We start from the raw sequence: 21,385 nt of genomic DNA, 5'->3' as shown, positions 1-21,385 counted from the left end.
CAGCCCCAAGGCCTCTTTCCTGGTCCATGTCCTGCTCCACCTGAACTTCAATCAAGGACCATGAACGATGGTGACGTTTGCCAAAGAAATCAAGCACAAGCAATATGTACTGGCCCGAACAGGGGAAGGATGAATGGGGCAAACACTATGGAAGAGGTCCTATTACCCCACCCCAAGACAGAGGTAAAAGACTCAGGGACGGAAAAAGTTTTGAGATAAGGGAATTTAAGGGACTTAAAAGAAATGTATAGCTTCAAGGAGAAGATGGAGTATGTGGTACTGGGTGAAAATATTCCATTCGGAGGCCCAGCTAGACTCCCACAGGCTCAGCCAAACATAGGCATTGCTCGTCTTTGAATGTCACGTGAAGATGATGGGCCGGAAGGTGTCAGATGTCTTCTGCTCTGCACAAGGCCAGTAGGGCTGACCTGCAGTCTCCTTTCACTGTGTCCTGTCAGCAAGGAAGGAAGTGTTAGAAAGCCTACTGCCAGCCAGGTGCTGGAGGCTCACGCCTGTAATCCTAGCTACTCAGGAGGCTGAAATCTGAGGATTGTGGTTTGAAGTCAGCCCAGGAAAGAAATTCTGTGAGACTCTTCAATTAATTACCCAAAAAGTGGAAGTAGGGGCTGGGAAGGTGGCTCAGTGGTAAAGTGCTTGCCTTGCATGCATGAGGCCCTGGGTTTGATTCCTCAGCACCACATAAGCGAAAAAGCCGGAAGTGGTGCTGTGGCTCAAGTGGTAGAGGGCTAGCCTTGAGCTGAAGGGTTGAGGGACAGTGCCCAGGCCAGAGTTCAGGCCCCACGACTGACAAAAATAAATAAATAAAAAGTGGGAGGTAGAACTATGGCCCTAGGGGTGGCACTAGCCTTGAGCAAAAATGCTTAGGGACATTGCCCAAGCCCCAACTGCAAGCACCAGGACTAGCACAATAAAAAGAAGGAAAGGGGCTGAGAAGGTGGCTCAGTGGTAGAGTACTTGCCTTGCATACATGAGGCCCTGGGTTCGATTCCTCAGCACCACATAAGTGAAAAAGCCGGAAGTGGCGCTGTGGCTCAAGTGGTAGAGTGCTAGTCTTGAGCTGAAGAGCTGAGGGACAGCACTCAGGCCCAGAGTTCAAACCCCACGACCGACCAAAAAAAAAAAAAAGGAGGAAAGCTCTTTGCCACCATGGGCCAAGCTCATCTCGGAGGGGGCATGCTTCTGGCGCTTGTAGTCCTGAACTCAATTCACTGAATGTTCATGGGTTTTTTTTTGTTTTTTTTTTGTTTTTTTGGTCAGTCTTGGGCCTGAACTCTGGGCCTGGGCGCTGTCCCTCAGCTCTTCAGCTCAAGGCTAGTGCTCTTCCACTTAAGCCACAGCCCCACTTCCAGTTTTCTGAGTGGTTTATTGGAGATAAGAGTCTCATGGACTTTTCTGCCTAGGCTGAATTTGAACCACAATCCTCAGATCTTAGCCTCCTGAGTAGCTAGGATTACAGGCATGAGCCACTGGCAAGTGGCTTGTTCATGTTTTATATGGTGAGTATGGTCAGCTGTGGGTAGGGAAGGTAGATGAAGGAGAGGAAGTGAGGCTCTGGGGCTTCACACTACAAACTAGACAAGTTTTACCTGGAGAGAAGAATACAAAGACTTTCCAAATTTCTTCTTGAACTCAGCTCGGATGCTTAGGAGGTCAGTCTCACTTCGAGAGATAAGGATTCGCATGAGGACTTGGTAGTTGGGCTCAGTTTCCTGAGAAAGAAAGAAACAGATTAGGGTGGACAGTAAAATTTTCATTAAGAATAAGGTTTGAGGGCTGGGAAGGAGGCTCAGTGGTAGAGCGCTTGCCTTGCATGCATGAGGCCCTGGGTTCAATTCCTCAGCACCACATAAGCAGAAAAGGCCAGAAGTGGTGCTGTGGCTCTGGTAGAGCACTAGCCTTGAGCTGAAGAGCTGAGGGACAGCGCCCAGGCCCAGAGTTCAGGCGCATGACTGACAAAAAAAAAAAAAAAAAGAATAAGGTTTGACTTTGAAAAGCAGTCTGGAGGTTCCTCAGAAAACTAAATATAGAACTCCCCTATAACCCAGCCATACCAGTTGTAAGCATCTACCCTGAGCAACAGAAGCCAGGATACAAGGACACATGCACCTCCATGTTCATTGCAGCACTGTTCACAATAGCCAAGATATGGAAACAACCCAGATGCCACACTACAGATGAATGGATCCAAAATTTGTGGTACCTATATACAATGGAATATTATGCAGCCATTAGAAAGGACAAAATAATGGCATTTGAAATGGATGGAACTAGAAAAAAATCATTTTGAGTGAGGTAAGCCAAGAGCAAAGGGACAAATGGCACATGGTGTCCCTGATATGTGGATGTTAAATCCAAAACATAAGGAGATAAGAAACAAAGGACCTCCACTCATCTGGTCATATCATTACTAAATGACCCCATGCTGCTGAACACAGATATGGTACATATGCACACATCTGAGGGTAACTGGAAGGAAGACACAGAAACAGAGAGAAACAGGAAAACATACAACAGCGGGACCCATCAGCTGCACTGGACATTGATGAAAACAAACTAAGCAACTCAATGGCAGCAATGGGAGGGAGGGAATGAGAGGGAAAGAGGGAACAGCTGACACTAAGCAAAAGGAAAGAAATGTACACATCACTAGATGCGGAAGAAATAGCTGTATTGTCAAAGCTCATAGAATTCACAAGCTTTATAGACCATGATAGTGACAACTTGTCCCATGAAGGTTAGGATGATAATGACAATTTGTCCCATGAAGGTTAGAATGTGTTTGTGACTTTAACTAATATTACTATCTCACAATACTATGAAATTTGTGAACTTTATGTAATAACTTAACCATAATAGAAAAAAAAAATTTTTTTTTTCTGGTCCGGTAGTGGGGCTTGAACTCTGGGCCTGGGCGCTGTCCCTCAGCATTTCAGCTCAAGGCTAGCGCTCTACCACTTGAGCCAGTGTCACTTCCGGCTTTTTTTTTCTGCTTATGTGATGCTGAAGAATCGAACCCAGGGCCTCATGCATGCAAGGCAAGCGCTCTACCACTGAGCCACCTTCCCAGTCCTATATATATTTTTTTAAAAAAGAATAAGGTTTGAATTGGCTGGTGGTGGCTCATACCTATAATCCTAGCTACTCAGGATGCTGAGATCTGAGGTTGCCCTTCGAAGCCAACCTGGGCAAAAAAGTCCATGAGACTCTTATCGCCAATAAACTAACCAGCAAAAGCTAGAAATAGCACTGTGGAGCCGGGCGCTGGTGGCTCACGCCTGTAATCCTAGCTACTCAGGAGGCTGAGATCTGAGGATCGAGGTTCAAAGCCAGCCCGGGCAGGAGAGACCGTGAGACTCCTATCTCCAATAAACCACCAGAAAACCGGAAGTGGCGCTGTAGCTCAAGTGGTAGAGCGCTAGCCTTGAGCTGAAGAGCTGAGGGACAGCGCCCAGGCCCAGAGTTCAAGCCCCACGACCGACAAAAAAAAAAAAAGAAAGAAAAAAGAAAAAAAGAAATAGTACTGTGGCTCAAGTGGTAGAGCAAAAAGAAGTTCAAGACAGCACCCAGGCCCTGAGTTCAAGCCCTACAACCAGGAAAAACAAAAACAAAACATTGTATTTCGTTGTTATTGTTTTGAATGTGTGCAGGTTCTAAAACTTGAACTCAGGGCCTAACTTGAACTCTGAACTTTACTGCTCACTGTACTACTTAAGCCACAGCTCTACTTCTGGCTTTTTGATATTTTAATTGGAGATAAGAATCTCATGGACTGGGGCTGGAAAGGTGGCTCAGTGGTAGAGCGCTTGCCTTAGGTGTCCTGGGTTCCATTCCTCAGCACCACATACACAGAAAAAGCTGGAAGTGGCGCTGTGGCTCAAGTGGTAGAGCGCTAGCCTTGAGCTGAAATGCTGAGGGACAATGCCCAGGCCCAGAGTTCAGGTCCTATGACCAACAACAAAAAAAGGGGGTGGCTAGTAAGGTGGCTCAGTGGTAGAGTGCTTGCCTTGCATGCATGAGGCTCTGGGTTCGATTCCTCAGCACCACATAAGCAGAAAGAAAAAAAAAAGAATCTCATGGACTTTATCTTGTTCCAGCTGGCTTGAACTATGATCCTCAGATCTCAGCTTCCTGAGTAGATAGGCTTATTTAGGCATGAACCTATATTTCTTCTGGAGTAATTATCATGGACTTCATGGCTACTTCATTAACTTTCATGAGTCATCAGTTGTCATAAAGACTGCCAATTGTTCCTGAGTATACATTCCATTCCTCCCTAATTCTTTTTTTTTAGACTGAGTCTCACTGTGTTGCCCAAGATAGCCTTGAATTCAGTCTTCCTGCCTCACCCTCCCCAGGGCTGGAAGTACAGGCCTGAGCCAGCACGTCTGGCTCCTTTAGCCCAATCTTATCCTACTAACAAAGGTATAAAACTGAGGCAAGAGCCATTCATTAACTAAATATTCTCACCGATGTGCAAGTACTCTTTACACCAAAGCTATATTAAACATAATTCTAGTCTTAGCACTTAAAAATATACTTGGCATCTCATAATGCCCCAGGGCCTTCACCGGGAACCTTCACTGAGAGTTCAGATGGAGTGGCGGCATGGCTCGAGCAGTAGAGCACCTGCCCCGCAGCATGAAGCCCTCAGCTTAAATCTCAGTACCACCAAAAAAAGAGTTCAGATTGATCTAAACATGTTCCAAGTTAGCCTTCACTAGAAGTTATTTTTCTAAACAAAAATTCGTCACAATCTCTCAGAAAAGTCTCTCAGAAAAGAATACTATGAGAGTATGGTGATCTTGTTTTTTTTCCCTTTTAAAGAAATTCAGGGAGCTGGGGAGGTGGCTCAGTGGTAGAGCGCTTGCCTTGCATGCCTGAGGCCCTGGGTTCAATTCTTCAGCACCACATAGGCAAAAAAGCCAGAAGTGGTGCTGGGCTCAAGTGGTAGAGCATTAGCCTTGAGCTGAAGAGCTCAGGGACAGTGCCCAGGCCCAGAGTTCAGGCCCACAACCAACAGGGGAGGGGGGGGTGGGAAGAGCCTGGCTCTGGTGGCTCACAGCTGTAATCCCAGCTACTCAGGAGGCTGAGATCTGAGGATCGAGGTTCAAAGCCAGCCTGAGCAGGAAACTCCGAGAGACTCTTATCTCCAATAACCACCAGAAAACTGGAAGTGGTGCTGTGGCTCAAGCAGTAGAGCGCTCACTTTGAGCTGAAGAGCATAGGGACAGCACCCAAGCCCAGAGTTCAAGCCCCCCGACCAACCAAAAAAAAAAAGAAAAACAAGAAAAAAAAAAAAGAAATTCAGAAAAATGGTCCAATATTTTTTTCTAACTTGAACGATAAACTTGACATTTACATCCAAGAATGTAGGTCCTATAATCCCAATAGTCTCAAAAATTATCTAATGGGGCTGGGAATGTGGCTTAGTGGTAGAATGCTTGTCTAGCATGCATGAATCCCTGGATTTGATTTCTCACTACCACATAAACAGAAAAAGCCAGAAGTGGCACTGTGGTTCAAGTAGTAGAATGCTAGCTTTGAGCAAAAAGAAGCTCAGGGACAGTGCCCAGGCCCTGAGTTTAAGTCCCAGATTGGAAAAAAAAAATCATGGAATGCTGGCATACGTGTATGTGTGTACGCACATGAGTGTACTACAGAGTACTCTGGCACTGAACTACACTCCCAGCCCACAAGTTATTTTTATGACAGGAATTTAGGCAGATAACCATAGCTCTTTGAATGAGTGTCAATGTTGACTCATTACAATGATCCAAGCTTTCTTGGGCAAGTATAGTAATCTTCTGTGAAGATAGAAATCTCTGGGTGAGGGAGCAAGTACTATATAGACTGTTTGGAATAGTCTTCAACGCCTTCTCAGACAGTAGACAGAAAGCTATTCCCTCTACAAAATGATCACCCTCTCCTCTTGTTCACAATTTTACACTTCAAAGATCTTCATACAACAGAATGACTGGATTCTTTTTTTGTTTGCTTGTTTTGTGCTGGAACTGGGGCTTGAACTCAGGGCCTGGGCACTGTCCCTGAGCTCTTTTGCTCAAGGCTAGTGTTCTACCACTTTGAGCCATAACTCTACTTCCTGTTTTTGAGTGATTAACTTGAGATAAGAGAGGGAAGACTAGGAGAGATGGGGAGGGAAGGGATGGTAGGGGAAGAACAAAGGAGGGGGTAACAATGCTCCTTAGGGGTCTGGGAAGGTGGCTCAGTGGTAGAGCGCTTGCCTTGCATGCATGAGGCCCTGGGTTCGATTCCTCAGCACCGCATAAGCAAAAAAAAAGAAAAAAAGCCAGAAATGGCGCTGTGGCTCAAGTGGTAGAGAGCTAGCCTTGAGCTGAAGAGCTGAGGGACAGCGCCCAGGCCCAGAGTTCAGGCCCCACGACCGGACCCAAGAACAACAAAAAACAAACAAACAAAAAAACAATGCTCCTTAGGAAATGTACTCGTTACCTTACTCATGTAATTGAAACCTCTCTGTATAGTATCTTTTTTTTTTTTTTTGCGGGGGGGGGGGGGGGGGGGAGAGCCCGGTCATGGGGCCTGAACTCTGGGCCTGGGCGCTGTCCCTCAGTTCTTCAGCTCAAGGCTAGTGCTCTACCACTTGAGCCACAGCACCACTTCCAGCTTTTTTCTTTTTGCTTATGTGGTGCTGAGGAATCAAACCCAGGGCCTCAGGCATGCAAGGCAAGCACTCTACCACTGAGCCACCTTCACAGCCCCCTGTATAGTATCTTTACAGTAAAAAATTAATTTTTTAAAAAAGCCTCATAGGGACTTTTCTGCCCAGGCTGGCTTTGAACCACAATCCTCAGATCTCAGCCTCCTAAGTAACTAGGATTACAGGCATGAGCTACCAGCTCCTGGTGGTCTCAGCTTCTTTTTTTTTTTTTTTTTTTTTTGGTCGGTCGTGGGGCTTGAACTCTGGGCCTGGGCACTGTCCTTCAGCTCTTCAGCTCAAGGCTAGCACTCTACCACTTGAGCTACAGCGCCACTTCCGGTTTTCTGGTGGTTTATTGGAGATAGGAGTCTCACAGTCTTTCCTGCCTGGGCTGGCTTTGAACCGTGATCCTCAGATCTCAGCCTCCTGAGTAGCTAGGATTACAGGCATGAGCCACCAGCGCCCGGCTGGTCTCAGCTTCTTAAGTAGCTAGGTTTACACAGCATGAACCATCAGTACCTGGCAAAATGGCTGGATTAGTGAAGGTCATCAGTTTCAGAACACCAATATGGACTCCAATGTAACATTTGAAGAAGAGGTACCCTAGGTACTAAAAGCACTTAAGACAAAGGAGTTTGCACAGGGCAGAAACTGTATGTTATGGCTTACTAGCTGTGTGGCTTTGGACAAGGTACTTAACCTCTTTGTGCTCAGTTTTCTCATCTGAAAGCAGAATGGCTTGGAGGATTATTGAGGTATGTCACATACTGATAGGCCTTGGCACACAATGAGCACCTAAGAAGCATTGGTTCTTGCCGTTAACACTATTGCTAGATTTATTGCCACGACCTCTGACATCTGATGATGGACAAGGCACTGTCTTACAAAGCAAATTCATATCTATATTTGATCCTCTAGACATTCACAATACCAACACTTTAGCTTCAGTGCCCTCATGGGCATCGCTCAATTCTAATGACAACTTACTCCTCTGTGCTTGACAAGACAGTGTGTAAACACTGTAAGAGAGCTACAATAGGTTTATAAAGTGCATAAGAGATTGTTCCAAGCCAGGCACCATAGATCATGTCTGTTACTCTAGCTACTCAGGAGGCTGAGATCTAAGACTCTTAGCTCCAATTAACTAGCAAAAAGCCAGAAGTGGAGTTGTGGTTTAAGTGGTACAACACCAGACTCATTTTTTTTTTTTGCTGGTTGTGTTATGGGGCTTGAACTCTGGGCCTCGGAGCTGTTCCTCAGCTCTTCAGCTCAAAGTGAGTGCTCTACCACTTGAGCCACAGCACCACTTCTGATTTTCTGTTGGTTAATTGGAGATATGAGTCTCATGGACTTTCCTGCGTGGGCTGGCTTTGAACCGTGATCATCAGATCTCAGCCACCTCAGTAGATAGGATTATAGGCATGAGCCACTGGTGCCTAGCATTTGATCTTTTTATTGTGGTTGTTTTTTGTTTTTACCAGTCCTGGGGCTTGAACTCATGGCCTGGGCACTGTCCCTAAGCCTCTCTGTACTCAAGGCTAATGTTCTGCCACTTGAGCCACAGTGCCACTCCAACTTTTTCTGTTTATGTGGTACCGAGGAATTGAACCCAGGGCTTCATGTATGCTAGGCAAACACTCTACCACTGAGCCACATTCCCAGCCCCCAACACCCGACTTGAACAGAACAAAAAGCTAAGGGACAGTGGCCAGGCTTTCTCTCTCTCTCTCTCTCTCTCTCTCTCTCTCTCTCTCTCTCTCTCTCTCTCACACACACACACACACACACACATGCAAAAATGTTCTAAACAACCTGGAAAAATCTCTTTCCATAGGAGGGAAAAGGAGTATACCTCTCACCTGCAGGGCTAACTGAAGTTTGTCTGCAAAGTACAGTGGAGTGTTCCTGATCACGGAGGCTGGAAGCAAAGAGGGAAGGATGGAGGGCCACTGTCAGAGCCCCAGCTCCCCATCCCAGCAGAGAACCCTGCCCACACATCCACAGCTGCTCCCTACCTAGGCTGAGCAGGGCCGCCTGGGCACCTTCGTGGAAATGCTTCCTGATTGCTTCCTCCACCTCTTGCCCAGTGCACCGCTGGTACTGATCAAACACTTGTGAGGTGAGGAAAACCAATTGAAGGGAAGGAGAATTAATTATCACAGAGAAAGATGATCCCATCCCTTCTGCCCTCATTCTCCTCAGCCTAACTCATCGTTAGAGAAAGCTGGGGTTGGGGGGAAGGGAGCGTTCAAGAAGGCTGTGTGTACCTCGAACAAGGTGCTCAGGATTGCGCTGGGTGAAGATTAGGATCCATGGGTCTTCTGTGCTGGGCTTTGCAGACTGCTGTAGTGCCTGGGGAGAGAGGAGTGACTCAGCTAGAAGTGAAGCGGGATCTTTCCCTTGGGGTGCTGCTGTTCCAGCGTGATGGAAGTGGATTGGGAGTGAAAGGGTAATTTTTTTTCACCTTTAAGTTTTTGTTTTTGTTTTTTTGGTCGGCTGTGGGGCTTGAACTCTGGGCCTGGGCGCTGTCCCTCAGCTCTTCAGCTCAAGGCGAGCGCTCTACCACTTGAGCTACAGCACCACTTCCAGCTTTCTGGTGGTTTTATTGGAGATGGGAGTCTCACGGTCTCTCCTGCCCGGGCTGGCTTTGAACCGCGATCCTCAGATCTCAGCCTCCTGAGTAGCTAGGATTACAGGTGTGAGCCACCAGCGCCCAGCACCTTTAAGTTTTTTAAAATTTCAATTTTAATTTTTTATTATTATTAAGGTGATGTAGCCTGGTGCTGATCGCTTATGCCCATAATCCTAGCTACTCAGGAAGCTAAGATCTGAGCACCGCAGTTTGAAGCTAGCCCAGACTCATCGCCAATAAATCACCAGAAAACTGGAAGTGGAGCTGTGGCTCAAAGTGGTAAAGTGCTAGCCTTGAGCAAAAGAGCTCAGAGACAGGGTCCAAGCCCTGAGTTCAAGCCCTACGAAAATCAATCAATCAATCAATCATCAATCAATCAAGTTGATGTACAGAGGGGTTACTGTTATATAAGTAGGTACTAAGTAGGGTTTTTTAGGTTTTTTTTTTGTATTTTTGCCAGTCCTGGAGCTTGAACTAAGGGCCTGGTCACTGTCTCTGTGGCCTTTTCTGTGTATGTGGTACTGAGGAATCAAACCCAGGGCTTCACCCATTTGAGACAAGGACTCTACCATAAGCCACATTCCCAGCCCCTGAGTATGTTTCTTTTGGGACAATGTCACCTCTTCTCTTGCTCTCTCCCAGTTTTTCCCTCTTAGACCCATTCATAAGTTGTATAGTTTATTTTCAACATAGTGGTGAGTTGGTTTTGGTGCCAGTTTGATCTCCAGGACTGTGTGCTGTCCCTGAGTTGTTTGTCTGTTTCTTGTTTTCTCAAGGCTAGAGCTCTACCACTTGAGCCACAGCTCTACTTCCAGCTTTTTGCTGTTTAATTAGAGATAAAGGTCTCACAGACTTTCCTACCGGGGCTGCTTCAAACCATGATTTTCAGATCTCAGCCTCCTGAGTAGGATTACAGGTGTGAGCCCCAGGTGCTTGGCATCGTTTGTTGAGAGAGGCCCTATATTTGCAACTCTATCCCTTGATTTGGGAAAATCCTTGTTCCAATCCCTAAGACAAGATCTAGGGAAGCTTCCTTGACCCCAGAGTCCTCCTGAGGAGTGTGTCAGCAGCAGAGGGGAAGGGGAAGGGGGGGGCGAGACACCTCCTGCAGCAGAAACGAGTTGACAGGGCAGACAGGTAGATGGTTCTAGGCCCAAAGATGCAATGGTGGAGGGGTGCTGTGCACACTCTCCCAAGCCCCTGGCTCACCTGGACGTCCTGTTCTGCCAGATTGTAGTCGATGATTCCAGAGTAGCTCTCCCGGCCTCCCTGCAAGGAGACACTGTTCTTAGGAAGACTTTGTGAGAGGCAGCTCTTACTTTTCATCTCCAGATGGACAAACCAGACCCTGGCCTCCCTAAAGCCTTTGCTTGTCCATCACCTGCCAGCCGTGCCCACTGCTCTCTCGCCCATCCCCAGATCGGAGGTGTGAAACTCCCTTCCTTCTCAAGCCGGTCCTCACCTTGGCCAGAGCCAGGAGCAGGTCCTGCAACATGCCACAGGTGTTACACTTGATGTCCGCCTCAACCTCCACCTGGAAATCTGCCGTGGGGACAGGAGCTCTCTGATCCCTCCTGATTTCTCCCTCCCCTCAGAATAGAGAGAGTAGAGTTCCCCGGGACGGGTTGCGTCTCTGACCCACTGTGTCCTGCCATCCTGGCTATTTCCACTGGTAATAACCTAATGGCTGTTCATTCCCAGGATGTCTGACACAAGTGCCAGTGTGACCACTCAAAAAGCACCCCAAAGCTGTGAGGTGGGCGTGGCCTCATTCCTTCTCCTCCCAGCAGGAAGCATCCATCATTGCAGTGGTGTCCGGCTGGGGAAATGGATCCCGTGAAGACAGATGGCTAGGGCCTAGCCCTCCATCCGATTCCCAGTGGTGGAGATAGGACACAGTGTAGAAGAACAAGAAAAGGAGGAACTGAAGGAAAACGAGGAAAGCATGGGCTGGGGGTATAGCTCAGTGCCAGAATACTTGTCTGGCACATGCTAAGATCTTGAGTTCTATCCTCAGCACCATGAAGAGAAAGAGGAGGAAGAAGGAAGGAAGGAAGGAAGGAAGGAAGGAAGGAAGGAAGGAAAGAAGGAAGGAAGGAAGGAATTAAAAACATAGGCCAAGATTGGGGAAAGCAAGATAAAGGAGTAAAATGGTAAGAAGAGATGGGACCCAGGCACCTGTGGCTCACATCTGCCATGCTAGCTACTCAGGAGGCTGAAGCAGGAACAGTACCAGCATCAAAAAAAAAAAAAAGAGGAAAAAAGCTAGTTACAAATTAGAGGGTAAGGCCTGTCTGTGGCAACCGGGCAGGGCCAGCTTCTTGGGCCTGAAAGGTGACATCCAAGACTTAAAGGCCCCACCTTACCCCCAGGCTTCAGGGAGGCATAAGGTTGACCCCTGGGGCTACGGGGGTGACAAGAGTCCCTTTGAAACTGTTCAGGAGTTTAACATTGTTATTACTTTTCCAATCTGCCCTGAAGTCTCAGACTAGGATAGTTTATCTTTGTTTCTTTGTCTTTAATGACAACATCTGGTTGTTTCCTCTGGGAAAACTGAGGCCCTGGCAGGGGAGAGAGCTTGAGGGAATGGAACTTGGTCATCCGGGTTCTCAGATGGCTCAGCTGAAGGGAAGTACTGGAGAGGAATGGACTGTCCTGTGGACCCCTCTCCCTCTCTTGTGACCCCCTCTTGAATTCTTACTGTGTTTGTAGACTGCCAGGCACTCCTGCAGCCTGGCTGGAGCTCGGGTGGCAAGAATTTCCATGGCTACATCCTCAGCAGAACCTGAGGCCTATAAGAAATGAGGAGGCTGATCTGAGACTGGACCAGGTCAGTAGCACAGCAAGATGGCAGATGGAAAGGCAGACAGCAGACACAGGCTACTGTCCACCCTGAGTCACTCGGGGTGGTTAGGAGGATAGGCACCAAGTCCACCCTCTGGAGTGGGCAAAGCCCAAGGAGTGGGTCCTCTCCTTCCCTCAGTGGTGTCCTTGATCCTTGGACACCTCAGCCAGTGTCCTCTCCTGCTACCTTCAAGGCTGTCCTCAATTCCTGGGCATCAAATTGGGCTGGGGGCTGCAGCAGAGCCACCACGATCCTCTCCAGGTTGCCTGAGAGCGCGGCCTGCAGTGACTTCAGCAGGTCCTGAAATAAATGCCCCCCATGGCAGAGGCAGTGGGGTTCAGGAGGAGAACTCCAGAAGAGTGTGTGTGTGTGTGTGTGTGAGTGTGTGTGTGTGTGTGTGTGTGTGTGTGTGTGTAGAGAGAGAGAGAGAGAGAGAGAGAGAGAGAGAGAGAGAGAGAGGGAGGGGAGAGAGATCTGGCTAGTTTTCATTTTATTTCAAGCATCAGCTTCCCGTTTAGCCAGAATGCAGGGGCTAGCTTAGGGAGCAGTTGCTGCTGCACCCCAAATCCCTGCCGCGGGTCCTCACTCTAGTCCTCTGTTCCTGGGAGGCCAGAGTGAATGGTCTCACCTGTTGGGTTCGTTCCTGGAAGGCTCGAGAAATGAGCTGTCTTTGCTCTCTGCTCCGATTTGTTAGGACATCAACAATGGCGCCATGGTCCACACCTGGACCGAGGGGAGAGCCAGGCTATCACCAGGGGCTCTGTAGGGGGATCCCCTACACCCCAGAGCAGAGAACAAGGCCTAAAAAGGCCTGGGAAGGAAAGAAGTCAGGGTGACTTCCCCCCTACTTCCATTGGCTCTCAAAAGAAAATGCAAACAAACTGCCAAAATGGCATGGAAATTTTACCCAAATTCAAGCCAAAGTAATCTGATGTGACGATTAAAAAAAAAATTCCAGGGCACTGGTGGCTCCTAAATGTGGCACCAGAGGCTCACGCTTGTAATCCTAGCAACTCAGAAGGCTGAGATCTGAGGATCAACCTGCAAAGCCAGCCCAGGCAGGAAAGTCCAAACTCTTATCTCCAATTAACCATCCAAAAACCAGAAGTGGAGCTATGGCTCAAATGGTAGAGTGCTAGCCTTGAGCACTAAAGCTCAGGGACAGTGCTCAGGCCCTGAGTTCAAACTCTAGGGCCAGCAGAAGTGTACATGTGCACACACATGAATGCATGTGCACAGACATACATACACACACACTCCCATGCAACTAGCAATTTTAACTTTCTGGCTCCTCTTAGGTCTATAGATTAGCTTGTAAAAGGTCATTCCTAATTGTAGAAGAAGAGGGCTCACCTTGGCCAGTAATGGCCTTCAGCAGCCTCTGCACATCCTTATCCACACTGAAGCTTAAGAAGGTCCTGAGAGTACCCAGGGTTCCCCAAGCGGCAGTCTGTAAGAACACGACACAATTAAGAGGGAGTATTGCTCAATGGCTCCCCTTGGCACAACCTCAGGAAGGTTCTCCACTCATAGCCCCTGAGTTAGCACATTAAAAACAATCCTGGAGGGGCTGGAAAGGTGGGTCAGTGGTAAAGCGCTTGCCTTGCATGCATGAGGCCCTGGGTTCGATTCCTCAGCAACACATAAGCAAAAAGAAAAAAGCCAGAAGTGGCGCTGTGGCTCAAGTGGTAGAGCACTAGCCTTGAGCTGAAGAGCTGAGGGACAGCACCCAGGCCCAGAGTTCAGGCCCCATGACGGGACCCAAAAAATTAATTAATTAATTAATTAATTAAAAAAAGTCTCACAGGAGGCTGAGATCTGAGGATCACGGTTCGAAGCCAGCCTGGGCAAGAAAGTCCATGAGACTTTTATCTCCAATAAAAACCACTAGAAAACCAATGGGAAGTGGCACTGTGGCTCAAGTGGTAGAGCACTAGCCTTGAGCTGAAGAGCTGAGGGACAGCACCCAAGCCCCATGACCAACCAAAAAAAAAGTGTCCCTTACTGACGGGTGCCAGTGGCTCAAGCCTGTAATACTAGCTACTCAGGAGACTGAGATCTGAGGATCATGGTTCAAAGCCAGCCTGAGCAGGTAAAGTCCCTAAGACTATCTCCAATAAACCACTCAGAAAACTGCAAGTGGCTCTGTGGCTCAAGTGGTAGAGCGCTAGCCTTGAGCTGAAGAGCTGAGGGACAGCGCCCAGGCCCAGAGTTCAGGCCCCACGACCAACCAAAAAAAAAAGTGTCCCTTACCTCTCTCCCCCTCCCCCCCCCCACACCGCCACTGCACTGGCAAAAGAGACAAGAGATGAAGGAAGGAAGGAAGGAAGGGAGGGAGGGAGGGACGGAGGGAGGGAGGGAGGGAGAGAGGCAGACAAGGAAGGAAGAAAGAAAGGAAAAATCCTGGGCCTAGGAGCTTGGCTCAAGGGTAGAGCACCTGTCTAGCTAGTACAAGATCCTGGTTCTGGAGCATTTATCTCCGGGGTAGAGCTCTTGCCTGACACACATAAAGCCCTGGGCCCCCATAAATATTATTTAGATAGATAAGTTCCTAAAATTCCAGCAGTCTCTACCTTGTTGGCAAGGCCCAGGTAGCTGAGTATCTCTCGCGTCACGGAGTGTCCCATACTGTCGCTGCTCACAGACATTGTACAACCGACTTCCTTAAGGAAGGAAACGGGGATGAGTTGAGGTGAATCTCCTCCTTGGGGCTACCATGACTGCCCTCCTCATGTAGACTCCGGGGGGCGGGGGGGGGAGGATAAGAGGGAACTTCCCACTTTCCCCACCTGTCACCCTCCTTAGGCAGCAAGCACTGACCAGAAAGACTTGGACCCAAGACTTTTCAGTCCTTAGCCAGAGGTGGTGCTTCCTTCTGAGGTCTAAGTCCTTCCAGGTCCCAGGGCAGTGCAGAGGAGTTCAGGGGATGTGGCTCAATTCAGCACACGGGAGAGGAGACAGCTCCGACTCGTGCCTCCCTCCCACAGGTAAGCCCCCAACCCCTGGCCACCAAGTTGCCTACCTGCTTGTCTGCCTTTCTCCCTAGGAATCTCAGGCTGGGGTCTTCAGGTCAGCAGGTGCAATCTCTGAGCTGATGGATGTGTCCTTGTGGGGACATGGGTCCCTGAACAAGACAGCAGAGCTTCTCAATCTGGGGAAGGAAAACATTTCCCCCTCTCCAAGTCATCCACAAGCCCCTCTCCCACACCTGCGGGCCAGCACTTACCCAATGGAGCTAGAGGTAGGTATGGTGGTGGCCTAGTGGCTTGCCTGTGTGGGCACCAGCTGGTGTGTAGCCTGGTAGAAGAAGGGGGCGTGGGCAGTCTCGGCTGAGCAGCTGGTCAGATGACCTCTCTTGTAGACCAACCCAGCTGTTGTTTTAGGCGTTGGCCCCTCCCAGCTGTGGGAGAGGACCAGGCAGTACCCGGTCCACATACAAACACCTCTCTGCCTAGCATCTCTCCTCCCAGGAACTGGGCCTTAACCCACGCAAGTGAACTCAGCCTGACTCTGGGCAGCTCAGCCGGACACAGGAGGCTTTGTGCATTGGTTTCCCTGTGGGGCCAGGTGGGACCTCAGAAGCCTGAAGTCTAGCTTCTGACCCAGCTCTGCCTCTGGCTCCAGCTCCCTGGGGGGGCAGGTCAGACAAGCTCGGGGCCGATTTCAAGATTGATAGAGAAAAACCAGTTAGGGCACATACCAGTAGGGCACCCCAGCCTGCACCCCACAGGGGGGTCCCAGCCTAGAAACTTCCTTGATGACTGCCTTATGAAAGCCAGCCAGCCTGGGTGGGGAAGACAGGGGACTGTTTATATCTGAAGAAGGAAGGGCCTAGGTAATCAGGGGTGGGATGGGCAGAGTCAGGAGAGAAAAATGTGCAGGGTGTTTCCTGCATGCTCGTGGGAGCATCCTGCTTCCAAAGGCCATGGATAAAGAAGGATAAAGCTCCCTGGGCCCTGGTTTTTTTAGATTCTTCCAGTTGCCTTTTGGCTGCTGGGGCTCTCTAGATGTTTCTGCTGCTGGTGATGCAAACTCAGCACCTGTGTTCAAGGTGGCTCAGGGCACAGAGCAGCAGGTGAAAGTCTTGTGGAGCCTCAGGAGGCCTGAGCGGTGGCTCCAGCCTCAACCCTCTAGGGGTTCAAGGCATTCTCCTTCTTGCCTGGCATGGAACCGGCATTACTTGTCTTCACGCCTCTGCTAATTGCCCAGACCAGGAGGCTGCTCCTGGTTTTCCTGTATCCCTAAAAGAGGGATTTACAGTGCTTCCACAGTCACCACACAAGAACATCCCAGCCTGGGGAAACACCACTAAGAAAGATTTCCAAGGTAACTAGTTACTTTTCATTTTTCTTTTGTATTAAAATGGTAAACCTGGAGCCAGCAGGCATGGGTTCAAGCCCAGGCTCCGCCAATTGTAAGGTTCTATCCACTTAAGTCATTGGAGCCCGCTAAATGGCTCTATTGGGGAAGAGACTGAGCTTGGGAGATATGCCCGGGCATCTAAGGACAGGTTTCCTAGGAGGAATAAATGAGATAATGTGTGTAATAGCATGTGGCAGACAAAACTACCTTGTAAATGAGAGGTGTTAGGGTGAGCAAACAAAAATACAGGACACCCAGTTAAATTAGAATTTCAGATAAACAATGAATGATTGTCGGTGTGACTCAAATATTTCATGTAATAGATTTCTGCCTTATGTTTACCTGGTGTTAGCTGGGTGTCCTGTGTTTTACCTGGCAACATGGAAAGCGCGACTGAGTCTTAGCATGGTGGCCAGAAGCAGAAGTGCTGGAGCCAAACTTGGCAAGCCAGAGTTCTGATCTCTGTGTGTTGCTGGGTAAGAACGTTAGCCTTTCTGTGCTCAGTTTCTCATCTTCAAAACAGTCATAGTACATAGCACTAGTCACAGGAGCCAAGCTGTGGAATCAGCCTACGTGCTTACTGACCTGTAATGAATTAAAGAAAATGTGGTATATATAGAGTGTTCCATAGAGCGTTCCTCAGACATAAACAAGAACAAAACTAGGCCGGGTGCTGGTGGCTCACGACTGTAATCCTCGCTACTCAGGAGGCTGAGATCTGAGGATCGAAGTTCAAAGGCAGCCTGGGCAGGAAAGGCCATGAGATTCTTTTTTTTTTTTCTTTTGTCAGTCGTGGATCTTGAACTCTGGGCCTGGGTGCTGTCCCTCAGCTCTTCAGCTCAAGGATAGCTCTCTACCACTTGAGCTACAGCGCCACTCCCGGTTTTCTGGTGGTTTATTGGATATAAGAGTTTCACAGAGTTTCCTGCCCGGGGCTGGCTTTGAACCGAGATTCTCAGATCTCAGCCTCCTGAGTAGCTATGAGCCACCAGCACCCGGAGGCCAATAAACCACCAGAAAACTGGAAGTGGCACTGTGGCTCAAGTGGTAGAGCGCTAGCCTTGAGCTGAAGAGCTGAGGAATAGTGCCCAGGCACAGAGTTCAAGCCCCACGACGGGAAAAAAAAAAGAACAAAACTATGACATTTTCAGGAAAATGGATGGCACTGGAGATCATTCTGGTGAGTGAAATAAGTCAAACTAAAAAGGCGGAGTATAGCTGGACGTTGGTGGCTCACGCCTGTAATCCTAGCTACTCAGGAGGCTGAGATATGAGGATCTCAGATCAAAGCCAGCCTGGGCAGAAAAGTCTGTGAGACTCTTATCTCCTGTAAAACCACCAGAAAATGGAAAGTGGTGCTGTGGCTCAAGTGGCAGAGCACTGGCCTTGAGCTGAAGAGCACAGGGACAGTGCCCAAGCCCAGAGTTCAAGCCCCACGACTGACAAAAAAAAAAAAGGCCAAGTATCACGTTTTCACTCTAGACCTAAAATGACAATGATGGTGATAATAATAATAATGTGACATGAGTATAAATGGGGGACTGCTTAGGGGTGATCAGAGGAAAGGTAGAAAGGAGATACTTCTAGGGAGTAAAGCGGGCATAAGTACATTAGACACACACACACACACACACACACACACACACACACACAAATATACAAGGAAGTCCACCAAACACTGTTTGAAAAAGAGGGTGAACTTACTCAAAGCACATAGTATCTATGGAATTATTAAAATGAACTCCTTGTGTGCCCGTCATGTATGCTAATAAAAATAGTAAACAAAACATAGTAGTGTTTACATTCTGGATTGTTGTGAAAATTAACTAAGTACACATGGGTAGGTAGGCAGGAAGCTCAGTGACAGAGCAGTTAATTGTCTGCCTAGCTGGGTGAGGTCCTGGACTCTATCCTCAGCATCTCCTTCCCCACCCAAATACACTTAAGAAAAGTTCTAGGTACAGAGTATTAAGTACGGGTGTCAAAATGTTGACTAATATATAACAATAAGTATTGTTACAACATTATTTTATAATGATAGCTTATTACTACTTGTCCTACTACATGTCCTACCTTAGCCCTCTTCTGCAACTTCCTCTTTGCAATCCCCCAATATGGCCACAAGAGGACACCACCAACCACCAAGAATATGGAGTCCTGCACTACAAGCTGCCTGAGATCTCTGGCTCCTCCCCCAGATATCAAAGGGCTCTTTCTGCCAACTTGTTGAGAAGTGCAGACTCCTAAGGACATGGCCCTGGTGGGTAGATAGAGTCAGAAGAGCTTCAGGTAGATTTCTACTTACCGCATCCACATGAGGCAGACCTCTGGATACATGCAAAGACTGCAGTGACGCTGGCTGACTACAATACAGCCATAGTCTCCATGCCCTGGGTTTTGGAACTCTTCAGAAGCTCTTCTAGCTGTACATGCCCAACAGGCTTGGGAGAAAAAGAAGGAAGGGTAAGGGTACCTGGTTGCCCAGTCCAAACCTTTCTAAGCAATTCCTGGCAAAACTGCAAGCTATCGCTTGGTGCTGGTAGGCCATACCTATAATCCTAGCTACTCAGGAGGCTGAAATCTGAGGATCATAAGTCGAGGCTAGCCAGGCCAGGAAAGTCTGTGAGACCCTTTTCTCCAATTAACCTCAAGAAAACCAGAAATGGTGCTGAAGTTCAAGTGGTAGAGTGCTAGTCTTGAGCAAAAGAGCCCAGAGACTGGGCCAGGGACCTGACTTCCAGCCCACAGGACTGACAAAAACAACAAACAAAAACCCCAGCAAACTACACTCTGAAATCTGGAGAAGGTACACAGAAGCCCAATCACGTGGCAGAAGTGAAGTCTTGTGGCTGAAGAGCAGGAGGTGTGTGTGTGTGTGTGTGTGTGTGTGTGTGTGTGTGTGTGTGTGTGTGTGTGTGTGTGTGTGTGTGTGTGATGCAATTTTAGTGGCTCTGCTGATACTAGGACGGAAACTCATTCCCTTTATTTACTTTATTTTTATTTTCTAGTTCTGGGGAACTTGAACTTGAACTCAGGGCACTGTTCCTGAGATTCTTTTCGCTCAAGACTAGCACTCTACCACTTGAGCCACAGTGCCACTTTCTGTTTATGTGGAACTGAGGAATTGAACCCAAGGTTTCATGCATGCTAGGCAAGTACTGTACCTCTAAGCCACATCCCCACATCACTCCTTTTGCTTGTGGGTTTTGTTTTGCTTAATACCAGGAGCAGAAGGAGGCTTTCTGATTCACCTTCCACCCCACGCTCTAAATTAGAGGATTTCAAGCTTGGTTTGAAATCTTATATCTAAGAGATTATCTAATCTGCTCTCCTTAATTACTGATTCAAGGAAGGCGTGTGATTTCCCAAGGCTATGTTGCTAGAATAGAACCCAATTTCCCAATTCCTTCTTGATGATATCTCACCCCTTGAGGACACGGCTGGTTTTCAGTCCCTCTTAGTGGAATACTCAACTGTTAGTTGAATCAGGAAAACTTGTATACCCTTAATCCCCATATTGCTTTTCTACCCATACTTTTGCATTACATGATGTCAGGATATACAGAGTTCTGTCCTATGTTACCTTGTCAGGAAACTTCTCCTCCTTGCCCAACAGTTTCTGTGTTACATATAAGGCCCACCTTTCAGAATTGAGGTCCCTGTGTTGGCCTGGCCCAGGAGCTTACTCAGCTATCTAAACTCTGGTCCTTAGGGCTTGTCCTCTGCCTTGGGACACCTCATCAGCCCATACAGAAGGAAGTGAGTCACTACAAGGCAGGCTGTACTTGAGGCACTATGGGCATGGGCATGCCAGTCTGGGGGAGGGGAGATGGTGATCAGAATCTCCTGGTCTAGCCAAGACAGTGCAGGAATAACATGGTCCTAATGCTGGCTAAGGTCCAGTTTTCCCTTCTCTATCCACTTTATCCATTGTCTCCTGGGGGAGGGGTACATTGTTTTTAATTCTCAGGCCTTCATTATCCTCCTGCCCCCATCTCCTCACTGCTATAATTAAAAAAGTTCATCAGTCTTCGGTCTTTGCAAGTAAGTATTTAAACATTTTGGAACTGGAAGTAGAGTGTCTACAGAGCAAGCATAAAACAAAAAACCCACAAAAGCTATTTCTAGACAGGTACAGTGGCTCATGCCTGTAATCTTAGCTACTTAGGAGACTTAAGATCAGGAGGATCATAGTTTTGAGGATAACCAGGGCAAAATTTCAGAGCTGCAAGCAATGGTGTACTCCTGTCAGCTTAACTATGGAGAAAGTATAAATAGTAAGGTATTTGTCCAGCTTGCCCTCTCCCAGCAAGAAGCAAGACCCTACTCAAAAAATGACGAAAGCTGAGCTAGAAGTGTGGTTCAGGTGGTGGAGTGCCAGCCTAGCAAGCAGGAGGTCCTGAATTCAAACCCCAGGACAGAAAACAAACAAAACCAGCCACAGAGCCCATTGCCAGTGCCCCATGCCTGTCATGCTACTCAGGAAGCTGAGATCTGAGGATAGCGGTTCAAAGCCAGCCCAGGCAGGAAAGTCTGTGAGACTCTTCTCTCCAATTAACCACCAGAAAACTGGAAGTGGAACTGTGGTTCAAAGTGGTACAGCCCTAGCTTTGAGTGGGAAATGCTCAGGGTCAGTGCCCAGGCCCTGAGTTCAAGCCCCATGACCCCAAACAAAACAAAAACACGCACAGATGGATTATGTCTTAAGAACTGAGGATCTGGGTTTGAAGCTGGTCCAGGCAGGAAAGTGGGAAACTCTTATCTCCAATTTACTATGCAAAAATGCCAGAAGTGGAGCTGTGGCTCAAGTGATAAGAGTGTTAGCCTTGAGCAAAAACGCTCAGGGGCA

The 21,385-nt window shown here is 48.1% G+C and overlaps 1 protein-coding gene across 5 annotated transcripts; it reads right to left on the bottom strand.

Annotated features, from left to right (window-relative positions):
* Window positions 1-154: 154 nt before the first annotated feature.
* Window positions 155-20,847, bottom strand: LOC138827491 (annexin A9-like). 5 transcript variants are annotated; one of them, XM_070023046.1, is made up of 17 exons: window positions 19,962-20,847; window positions 18,842-18,977; window positions 16,879-17,121; window positions 15,401-15,471; window positions 15,197-15,298; window positions 14,748-14,837; window positions 13,528-13,624; window positions 12,803-12,897; window positions 12,361-12,474; window positions 12,031-12,121; window positions 10,792-10,871; window positions 10,539-10,598; window positions 8,965-9,049; window positions 8,713-8,808; window positions 8,557-8,615; window positions 1,608-1,730; window positions 156-451 (listed from the first exon to the last, which is right to left on the bottom strand). In XM_070023046.1, exons 6-17 carry the CDS (start codon window positions 14,820-14,822, stop codon window positions 389-391), a joined length of 1,038 nt encoding a protein of 345 aa, XP_069879147.1. In that variant the 5' UTR covers window positions 14,823-14,837; window positions 15,197-15,298; window positions 15,401-15,471; window positions 16,879-17,121; window positions 18,842-18,977; window positions 19,962-20,847; the 3' UTR covers window positions 156-388. The 5 variants fall into 5 exon arrangements, with proteins under 5 accessions (XP_069879150.1, XP_069879147.1, XP_069879148.1 ...); XM_070023047.1 differs by lacking the exon at window positions 19,962-20,847 and adding an exon at window positions 19,087-19,108 and having other exon boundaries at window positions 16,909-17,121; XM_070023048.1 differs by lacking the exons at window positions 16,879-17,121; window positions 18,842-18,977; window positions 19,962-20,847 and having other exon boundaries at window positions 15,401-15,738.
* Between the last annotated feature and the right edge of the window lie 538 nt (window positions 20,848-21,385).

The sequence above is a fragment of the Dipodomys merriami genome, unplaced genomic scaffold, assembly GCF_024711535.1.
Source record: "Dipodomys merriami isolate MVZ:Mamm:240054 unplaced genomic scaffold, mDipMer1.0.p SCAF_156, whole genome shotgun sequence".
Taxonomy (NCBI): Eukaryota; Metazoa; Chordata; class Mammalia; order Rodentia; family Heteromyidae; genus Dipodomys; species Dipodomys merriami.
This window is presented reverse-complemented; position numbering and strand designations above follow the sequence as displayed.